This window comes from Hevea brasiliensis, chromosome 4 (genome assembly GCF_030052815.1).
Source record: "Hevea brasiliensis isolate MT/VB/25A 57/8 chromosome 4, ASM3005281v1, whole genome shotgun sequence".
Taxonomy (NCBI): domain Eukaryota; kingdom Viridiplantae; phylum Streptophyta; class Magnoliopsida; order Malpighiales; family Euphorbiaceae; genus Hevea; species Hevea brasiliensis.
The window spans coordinates 24,395,707-24,406,292 of NC_079496.1; the positions used below are offsets into that span (position 1 = coordinate 24,395,707).

Sequence of the window (10,586 nt, forward strand, 5' to 3'; positions counted from 1 at the left end):
CTAATAAAAATTTCTAACATGCAAATTTATTTTACAATTACCAAATATTAAATTAAATTTATTTACATGCCAATGTTAGTTTAATTTACAAACAAGATTAATTTTAATTTACAAAGTATTTATTTAAATTAATTACATGCAAAAGTCAGTTAAATTAAAAAACAAAGTTAATTTTAATTTACCAAATAAAAGTTCTATTATTACTACAATTTCATGCCAATGGTTATTCGATAAGTTTAGAGTTACTTACCTGTTGGTAAATGCAGTTGTCATTGGGGCAAGCTACCCTTAAAAAATGGTCTTCTCTTCTAGTATGGCAATGATATCCCTGGCTTACTCCCGTTTAGCTCCATATAAGCTCTGCGCAAATGCCCTCTTTGGTACTTACCTTAGGGCTACTTACCAATTTTGTTTGTAATAAAAAATAAAGAAAATAAAGAAAAATAATAAAAGTACGAGAGACAGAAACTAAATATGTGCAGAGTTGTGTATCCCCTCAAATTAAACATGATTACATGATCTATATGAACATATAAAATAAATTGAAGACAAAGAGCATAGAATTAAAATATTGTGTGGCATAGATCTTGAAAAGAAAACAATAAAAACTGACTTTCCAGAAATCTTTTATGAAAATCTTTTTGAAGAAAAGAAAAAATAAAGAAGAACTCAAAGAGTCTTGAATATCTCTAAATTTCCTATAGCTCTAAATTTTCTCTTCCTCTTTCCTCCCATCATCCCTTCTTCCCTTCTCTAGTGGGGTATTTATAGGGTTTTGGGAGAGAGGTGTGATAGGGTTTGGAGTCTTAGGATGACAAAGTTTAGATGACTTAAACAACTACGATTGCAGAATTCGAATAAGACTGGGATATGGGTGAGGTGTTTCAACCAATAGGAAGACAGGAAAAAATGGAAGGCACCAATGGGGAGCGAGGAAGAGGTGTGATAGGGTTTGGAGTCCTAGTGTGATAAAGTTCAGATAACTTAAATGACTAGGATTGATGAATTTGGATGAGACTGGAATATAGGTGAGGTGTTCTAACCAATAGAAAGAGAGGAAAAGGGGGTGACACCAATAGGGAGTGAGGAAGAGAGTGGAGCCAAGGAGGAGAGAGTAGAGCCAAGGAGGAGAGATATATTTTGTTATTTTAATTTTCATAAAATAATTAAATGGGTCCCATTTAAAATTTCTAACTAGGTTTTCTTAGGCCCATAAAGCCCAATTAAACTTAATTAGATCCATTTAAGAACTACCCATATTAAATTTAAACAAAATAAAATTTTATTTAAATTTAATTAAATTAATTTCCCTAAAACTTTATTATTATTATTATTATTATTATTATTATTATTATTATTATTATTATTATTATTATTATTATTTTTTCAAGATCATGCCACGGAATTAATAATTCAGCTCCATGCCTCCAATTACATCTTACAGTCATATAATTTTTCATCATCGGGTTTCTCACGACCTCAATGCACATACTTATCACAAAATAAGGGTCTACACACCCTTACAAAATCCTCCACTGTTTTTAAATTCACTTTTGAATCATAACGAAGGTTTCAAATAAGGTAGAACTAATCATTAACATTGAATCAGAGAGACATATCAATTGCAATCTAATTTTTCACTTGCTTCAACTCCACATACATATAAGGTACTTTTATATTTTAATTTAAATATAAAGAAATCTTTCTAGGAAAATTACACTTTTTTATTTGATAAATACATTTAATATGTTTATCAAGAAACAAAATTTACCTGGATAGCTGTAGTCAAAGAAATCGATCATTCAAATGGATGGTGGTACAGAGCATTGTCATAGTGCAAAAGCAACATTAAAAGCTGCAATTATAAAGTTTGGCACAATAAATGTGGCATAGTTATAGAACTCCTTATTCCATTGCTATTTGTTTTTTTCAATTTATGAAATATTTCTTTTTCAATTAGTATTATGATTGACATATTTTTCTTTGATTTTCTAATTACAAGATGATGGCCATTGTTGAAGAAAAAGTGGACATGGCATCCTTGAGAAGAGCTAAGTGTGATGTCCCTTCGAAAGTTAATACAGTGGCCAAAAAGTCTCGCCTAAGATAATTATTAAATTTTATAATTATTTTTTATGACTATTATTCTTTAGCATGTAATTTTATAATTTTTTTTTTTATTATCAACCATGGAGAGAGTGAGGAAAAACAAAGAGTAAAGATACTTGGATGCTCAATTTGAAAAGAAAAATCTATATTTATCCTTATTAAACAGTAAATAAATAATATTATTAATAAACATTTTAAGGTAATTTTTACTAATTTTAAATATTTATATATTATAAAATACTTATTTATTAATATTCCTACTTTATGTATTAAAAATTTAACATTATTTTCTGTTCATACTTATTAGGATTTTATGCTTTGTTTTTAATTATTAGTATTTTTTTTTTATTTTAAAAGTTTAATATTATATATAATATATAAAAAACCTTAGAAATAAAATTAATTAAAATAAAATTTTAATTTTATTTACATTTTATATTTCTCAAAGCAATGTGAGGTTTTTTTTTAATATATTATTTTTCATAATATACTAATTTAATTAAGTATAATTTTTGTATGAAACGAATTTAACTATAAAAATCTGAACACAGAAAAAGGAGCGGTGATTATCGAACTGAAGGGGACGGAGCGGGCGCTCTCTCTCTATTTCTTCACCACCGCTGTTTCTTTCTTTCTTTCCTTCGCTTCCTCTCTCTCTCTCTATATCTCTTGGAATTCGAAGAGAGTGAAATCTAGGGCTTCATTTCTTCTTCTTCAGGAGAAATAATCTGGGGATAGCTTGTACAGTAGAAGCAAAAATCGAAGGGATCTCAATTTCTGATTAAATAAAGAAGCAACGAGAAGATGAGCTTGGATTCGGTCCCTTCGAACGCTCATGGAAACCTTGATGAGCAGATTAATCAGCTCATGCAGTGCAAGCCTTTATCTGAGCAAGAGGTACTTTTCTAAATCTTCAATTTTCCTTTTTTTTTTTTCTTTTTTCTTGGCTTTTTTTTTTTAAGTTTGTAATTTTTATGCTTTTTTTTTTCAAGGAAATGGTTCGGATCCGTAATGGATTTTTACCGTTTGCTTTAGTTAGGTTGGGAATTTGTTCATTTCTTTCTTTTGCCTTCCGTGTGGAGTGATCTGTTTTCTTTATGTGATTGGCGTTAATTTTGAGGGATCTGGATGAGAATTATGAGGGCATCAGGGAGTTTGGAGCAGATTTGGCGCTGAAGGAATTGGATCCATTGATGGGTTTCGATTTGACAGCTTCAAACTAGATTTAGAAAGGGTGATTGAAACGAGGTTACTGAGTTTTGCTCGTCGAATTGGGCTTCTTTAGATGCTGTAACTAAATTAACGTATCTCTGCGTCGCGTTAACTTGAAAACTAATGCCCGTTTTGTTCAATTCTTTCTGGGCAATGTAGTCTGCTAGAGGCGAATTTTAATTTGGGCAATTTAGATTAATTATCTTTGGTTTCAAGATGGGTACTTAAGTGCTAAAATCTAGGATGCTATTGGAGTTCAAGAAATGAAATCTAGGATACAAAAGTGAGATAATCGGGGAACACATCTGGTTCAAGAAGTGTCTTTTTTCCTTGCAATTCCTCCTTTGGGCTGTGATGGTGGTAGATAATTTGTTTCTCTGTACATTGGAAGCTGCTTGTCATCTTTATAAGATAGGATTATTGTTCTTCAGACTTCTGTAATTCTAAAGACATTTTTTGATACCATGTTATTTGATGTCTACTTTTATATCTCTTCTTAATTTGTTGGGGGTTATTAACTGTCCATGTTTCCATTGTGTCTGGACATTTTGATTAAATCTGTAGGAATGATGCTTCACAAACACTCTTCTCTCTCTCTCTCTCTCTCTCTCTCTCTCTCTCTCATCTTTTGATGTGCATGAAGTGAAACCTGATTCTGTGGAATGATGTTGGGTAGGACAGTACCTGGACCCAATGAAACTTATGTGCACAATGGATCTAAAGTCAATCCTGCCTAAAAAGTAGTGGATTTTGGACAACCTAGGTTGGCTGCAGCCTGCAAGTTGGAAAAAATTCTAAACAGAATGTTGATTACAGCATTGGTTTTACTTGTGGGGATTCTGCATCCCCAAAAAAAAAAAAAAAAAAAAAAAACCCTCCACTTAAATTAAAAACTTTAATTTTCACCAAAATGATGGCACATTCTTATTATCTTATAAATTCACACAAGAAAGATGTTCAGAATGAGTGAGTTTTAAGGTTTGTTTGTGCTTTACGGAACCACAAAAACTGTAAGCATCTCCTAGTAAGCTATTCACTGTTCTTGGATGAGAGCTTTTATTTTACAGTTTGTCTTTATTGATATTGCATGCTGATATCTATGTCATTTGTGTTCTTCACTTTTCCTTCCTGCATGGATTTTATAAAAGTTTTATTTATTTATTTATTTAAATGAGCAGTTTGTCACTTTGGAGTAGAATGTCTTTTATCATATTCATTAATTCTTTCGGGGAATTTTTCGTTGATAACACTTTTATGATTTAGGTAAGGATGCTGTGTGAAAAGGCTAAGGAGATTTTGATGGAAGAAAGCAACGTTCAGGTATTCTTTTTCTCAATTTTGTCACTACTATTATCTCTTTTTGTGCCCATAGATGTGTGTAATTGTATGTATTCATCTTTCTCTTCTCTTCATACTCTGTTGCACTATTATTGATGTTGAAAAAGTGACCTGTATGTTGTTAATCTTTTTGACATTCTGCTCTACAGCCGGTTAAAAGTCCTGTTACAATATGTGGTGACATCCATGGTCAATTCCATGATCTGGCTGAACTTTTTCGAATTGGAGGAAAGGTAATTGTCTGATTGATTCAGTATTATTAGAGCTGATGTTATTATTTTTCCTTTCTTTCTCCTTTTATAAATTAGCCGTTGCCAAGGGTTGCAACTCTCTGGGCTTTTCTTCATTTCATGATCACAAGAAAATTGATACATTTGACTTGCCGTGTTTCTTTGTCCAATTGTTCATTGTCTTGTCTCCTCATTTTGTTTACAGTGTTAGTACCTCATTTATGTTTTTGGTTAACGGTTGCTTCTCACTTCATTAAAAGGTTTTACAACTTTCATGTTATGTGCAGTGTATAGCTGTCTAGATATTCCTGAGCCCATTGCTTATCTTTTCATGTTTGCAAATATAAGCCTCTAATCAATATCATCATTTTATGTATTGGCGTTCTGGTTTGCTCTGTTAGGCATTGATCTATAATTTTTTTTTTTCATTTTGGTTTGTGGTAGTGTCCAGATACAAATTATTTGTTCATGGGAGATTATGTTGACCGTGGCTATTACTCAGTTGAAACTGTAACGGTAAGTGTTGCTTCCTATATATTGGTTCCATTCTTTTTCATGTGTTTTAAATGCAACACCTTTCAAGAGTTTTCTTGCATTATTTCTTTGGCTCTGTTCTTTGCTAATAATACAGCAGAATGTATTTTAGAGTTGTAATTGTAAATGGAATTGTATTTCTTATTTTTGAGGTATGAATTGAGAAACTTGGTATAATGAGTAATCAGTGTAAGTTTTGAGTTTCTAGGTTCTGGTAATACTTTTGTTAGTTGATGTTGCCTCATCATCACTCACATAACAAATTTAGATTATGATTCTCATTGTTATAGAGAATTTGTTTGTTTTGGTCCCTAAATTTCCTGGTTCTACATTAATAACATATTGAGCTCTTGTGCTTCTGTTCTCTGACCTTAGAACATAGCGACTGTTGCTTTGTTTGGTTTATGTACTGGATGTGCTTTGAGTTATACATAACTGTGGTAATTTCAAATTTGAGCTCATCGATTATTTGTAGCTATATGTTGTGTTTCTGTGCAAGGACATTGGGGTTGAACTGAATTAGAATAGATAAAATTGTATTTGGTGGAGTAATTGAATTCTCTGTTTTTTTTTGTTTTTTTTTTTTTTAACCATTTGCCATGATTGAGAATCATGATTGATAAAATTTTGCTCTTTCAATTTTGAAGTTGGTTTTACATTTCTTATACTCTTGGGCGGTGGTGGTGTAACAAATGTCAAATGTTGACCCTTAAAGGGTCTGGACGAGAAAGCATTAGGCTACGTAGACCATGTCAGTGACTCAACTCAACTAAGTCTTTATCCCAAATATTTATTGGGGTCGATTATATGGATTCTCTTTTTCCACTCTAAACGATTTTGGATTAAATCATTGGAAATGGATAATGTTTCTAGGTTATGTTGTACTACTTTCTTGCAAGTCAGTTTAGGTCTACCCATTCCCTTCTTTCTATTCTCTAACCTAATGTGCTTTATTTGTTTAACTGGAGCCTTCGTATGTCTGCGCTTCACATGACCAAACCATTTCAATCTCCCTTCTCTCAACTTATCCTCAATTGGCACCACGCCTACTTTTTCTCTAATACTCTCAGTATGAACTTTATTTAGTCTAGTATGGCCACTTATCCACCTTAACATTTTCATCTCCACAACTCTCATCTTAGACACATACGACTCTTTTATTGCCCAACACTCACTACAATATAACATGGCCGGTCGTATGGCTGTACGGTAAAATTTTCCTTTCAACTTATTGGGAATCTTGCGATCACATAAAACTCTCGTGGCACGTCTTCACTTCAATCATCCGGCTTTGATCCTATGACTAACATCTTCCTCACATCCCCTATCTACTTCAATGATTGAGACCATGTCAGAGACTGTAAAAAAAAAAAGGGTTATTTTATTTATTTTATTTAATTTTGTTTATGTTGAAGCTTTATCTTTTACTGTGAATTGAATCAACTTATCAATTTATTTATTCAGCTTTTGGTAGCACTGAAGGTGCGCTATCCTCAACGAATTACCATTCTACGAGGAAATCATGAAAGTCGTCAGGTATGCTTGAGGTTGCAATTCTGCTATTCTTTCCTAGAAGAGCTTGAAGAACTGATTTTGGATCTATAATCAATTTACTTATGACGTTCGGTTTGTACTTTGGTGTTGTTCTCTGAACTGTTGCATATAATTGTTCAAAATTATTTTGATTTCTGAGCTTCCATGCTTTTTTAAACCAGTCTTCATTAAATCTTTGTTCTGATCACTATGTGAATCTCTGTTCTGATGACATTTTTTTTTGGTTTCCCATTTCAGATTACTCAAGTTTATGGGTTCTATGATGAATGCCTACGGAAGTGAGTTACTTTGAATTCACGGTGTAATGAAATATTTTATAACTTCATTAGTTTGAGATTTTTCTGGAAGTTTTGTAATTGCCTTGATGGTTCACACAGATGGTTTTGCATGAATATAATGATTCCTTTGTGACAATGTGGGTGATGTGTTGCTCGTTTTGTTTGAACATGGGTTTGGACAAGGTGATACCTAATCTGAGAGGCAACCAGACAATCTAGTTTCAGTCTTTTGATGGCGGGAAAGGTTTTCTTTGCCTTAAATGGATTACGGGTCCTTATGTATATAACAAATTAGCATGTTTGATAAATGTGGCAACTTTACTAACAAATACATTGTTCAAAGTAGTGAATGCGGATCATCAATGGAGTGCCAATTTAATGTTACATTTTCTCAGTTCTGATATTAAACTTGTAAATTACTTGTCCATGTTATGTTCAGATAATTTTGTCGCTTTTTCGTTTGCAAGTATGCATTAAGTAATATTCTCATGTATTTTTTGCAGGTATGGCAATGCCAACGTTTGGAAGATCTTTACAGATTTGTTTGACTATTTTCCACTGACAGCATTGGTGAGTATTACTGGAGGTGAAAGAAATATTAACTAACAAAGTATTTAACCTATATTTTTAAAATTGACTAGTCCATTTGTGTTTAATGTTTAGAATTTGCAATTTAGTATATTCAGTGATCTGATTTTTTGTGATGCCATATGTTCGTTTTGTTTCCCTTAAAGGTTGAATCAGAGATATTTTGTCTCCATGGTGGATTATCCCCTTCCATTGAAACCCTTGACAACATACGTAATTTTGATCGCGTTCAAGAAGTTCCCCATGAGGGTCCCATGTGTGATCTTTTGTGGTCTGATCCTGATGACCGCTGTGGCTGGGGCATCTCACCAAGAGGCGCGGGATATACTTTTGGCCAAGTAATAAAATTTCCTTCTTTTCATTGCTGTTCTCTGTTTCTCCTGGGGCATGAAGTATTTTTCAGCATGTGCTGATTTTTATTTTCTTTAGGACATATCTGAACAATTTAACCATACGAACAACTTAAAGCTGATTGCCAGAGCTCACCAGCTGGTTATGGAAGGATATAACTGGGGTCATGTAAGTTTCATTCAATGCATCAAGTGATGAGTATTATGCTTGGATCTTGGAAGTTTGCTTAGTTGATATCCATTATTTTGTGGCAGGAACAAAAGGTGGTTACTATATTTAGTGCACCTAACTATTGCTATCGATGTGGAAACATGGCATCCATTTTGGAAGTTGACGACTGCAAGGGTCACACATTCATTCAGGTTGGTCTCGATAATTGAGCATGTTCTGTTCCACGATTTTGGTGTAAACTAATGTCTTAAAAATGGTTAACTTTTCTGTGTTCAGTTTGAGCCTGCTCCAAGGAGGGGAGAGCCAGATGTGACCCGTAGGACGCCTGATTACTTCCTATGATTCAAGTTGGAAGCAAGTCATGAATCACCCTGGCTATTGCCTCCTAGCTGGTTTTTGTGTTGAGGGCTTTTTCAAATTTAAGATTATAATTGCAATGGTGGTTGTTAGGCGGCGAAAAAATCAGGCTTCCTTGATTTGATTGTTAGTATTGATGATGCCCTGGTTCCACAATAGGAATCAGTGGAGCTGGGAAGCAATTGCTGCATATGTACCATTTCCAGCAAACAATGTGGCATCTTTCATCCCATTTTCTTGAATTTTTTTCATCTCTGTAGAAGGGATGTTGATCTGGGGATATGTAGAAGGACAATGATTTGACTTACGATGGGTGTTTTTTTTTTTTTTTTTTTTTTTTTCATTCCTTTAGTTCTAATTAATTATTCTCCAATATCAGCTTCCATTGTTCTCTACATGGTCTTTCTTTGCACATTTTACACTTCTCCTGTACACGAAAAGGTATGTATTTTTTTTTTTAACATTTAGCAATTCTCAGAAAACTAACTGCTAGAACTGCAATGTTTAAGTAGTCATTGGGGATGGCAAGGGGGTTTGGATACTTATCTGAGTGAACCTTGTTGAGACGGATTTACCTAGTTTATAATTAGGTTTGAATGAGTTTGGGTGGATTTGAAATTCGGATTAATTAATTAATTTATAACATGTATATTTTTATAATAATATTTGTAAATTATATGTATATGTGTTATATTTCAAATAAATAGATCTTAAATATTTTATATAAATTATTAATTAAAATATATGGAGTTACAATGGATTGGCATATCATTCGGATAATATGAGTGGATTTATGTAATTTAAAATAAAATTTAGATTTTGAAAATATTAATTAAATTTAAATTTGATTAGAATGATGTTTTTATTTTTATTTTTATTTTTTTTGTATAACTCTGTCATCCGTAATTGTGCTCGCTATGCTGATAATTTAAATGGTTGAAATCGTGATGTTCAGCGGAAACAGGTCGCCCAAAGTTTGATTTAGATAGTTGGAATATTCAACAGAGAAAAAATTTGTTTAATTTGGAATCATTTCAAGCTTGAACAGAATCGGAATTGGAAGAGAATTCTATATTTTTGGGTATGGGTATTGGAGTTGTCATCTGCTATCCTTCTTAGTGAAGGTAGTGGTTCTCGAAGAGACCAGGGTTATATCCCTTTCTATTTTCTTGCTTTCACCAGTATAGGTAAAGGCAAGAGTTCAACTTGCTAGCCTATACCACACTATTGGTTTGGTCAACTACACAACTGCATAGGAGCATTGAATTAGAGTACATCATACGAGAACGATGGAGGAGATGATCTCTACTCTTTCATATCAGACATAGAAACTGTTGCTCAGGCTGTGTCAACTTGTGTTATGAGTGTATTTTTGCTGCCTGTGGATATTTGTAACACAATTGAAAGGATGATGAATAAATTTTGGTGGGGGAATGGTTCTAATGGTGGTTACATACGTTGTATGAGCTGGGACAAATTATGTTTACGCTAGAAGAGGGTGGACTGGGTTTTCGGAAGGTGAGAGAATTCAATATAGCTATGTATGCTTGCGATACAAGGACGGCAGCCTCTCCTTTCCCCGGATTCACTTGTACCAAAGTCTATAAAGCAAGGTACTATTCCCACTGTGATTTTTTTGAAGCTTCGGTTGGTGCCAAACCTAGTTATTCTTGGAGATGTATGTTGGAAGCCTAAGAAATTTTGAAACAAGGTTGCTGTTGCCGGATTGGTGATGGTGGCAGTACGAACGTGTGGCATGTTCCTTGGCTACCTGATGTTCATGCTCCAAATAATACAGGAATGGACGATTTATAGGTTAAAGATCTTATGCTGCCTGAGCAGCGTTGTTGGAATATTCAGAAAA

General features: G+C 33.3%; 1 protein-coding gene across 1 annotated transcript; it reads left to right on the top strand.

Annotated features, from left to right (window-relative positions):
* Positions 1-2,675: 2,675 nt before the first annotated feature.
* Positions 2,676-9,030, top strand: LOC110670128 (serine/threonine-protein phosphatase PP2A-2 catalytic subunit). Its single transcript, XM_058145625.1, has 11 exons — positions 2,676-3,006; positions 4,585-4,641; positions 4,809-4,892; positions 5,334-5,405; positions 6,888-6,959; positions 7,215-7,255; positions 7,759-7,825; positions 7,990-8,181; positions 8,273-8,362; positions 8,449-8,556; positions 8,642-9,030. The coding sequence occupies exons 1-11, from the start codon at positions 2,914-2,916 to the stop codon at positions 8,705-8,707; spliced, it is 942 nt and encodes a 313-aa protein (XP_058001608.1). The 5' UTR covers positions 2,676-2,913; the 3' UTR covers positions 8,708-9,030.
* The last annotated feature ends 1,556 nt before the right edge of the window (positions 9,031-10,586 follow it).

What these genes read in the sequence shown, in the direction of transcription:
- LOC110670128 (XM_058145625.1), top strand. Translation starts at nt 2,914, where the DNA reads ATGAGCTTGGATTCGGTCCCTTCGAACGCTCATGGAAACCTTGATGAG. An exon ending in TTTTTCGAATTGGAGGAAAG is followed by an intron (nt 4,893 to 5,333) that starts GTAATTGTCTGA and finishes GGTTTGTGGTAG; the next exon opens with TGTCCAGATACAAATTATTT. An exon ending in AGGGTCACACATTCATTCAG is followed by an intron (nt 8,557 to 8,641) that starts GTTGGTCTCGAT and finishes TTCTGTGTTCAG; the next exon opens with TTTGAGCCTGCTCCAAGGAG.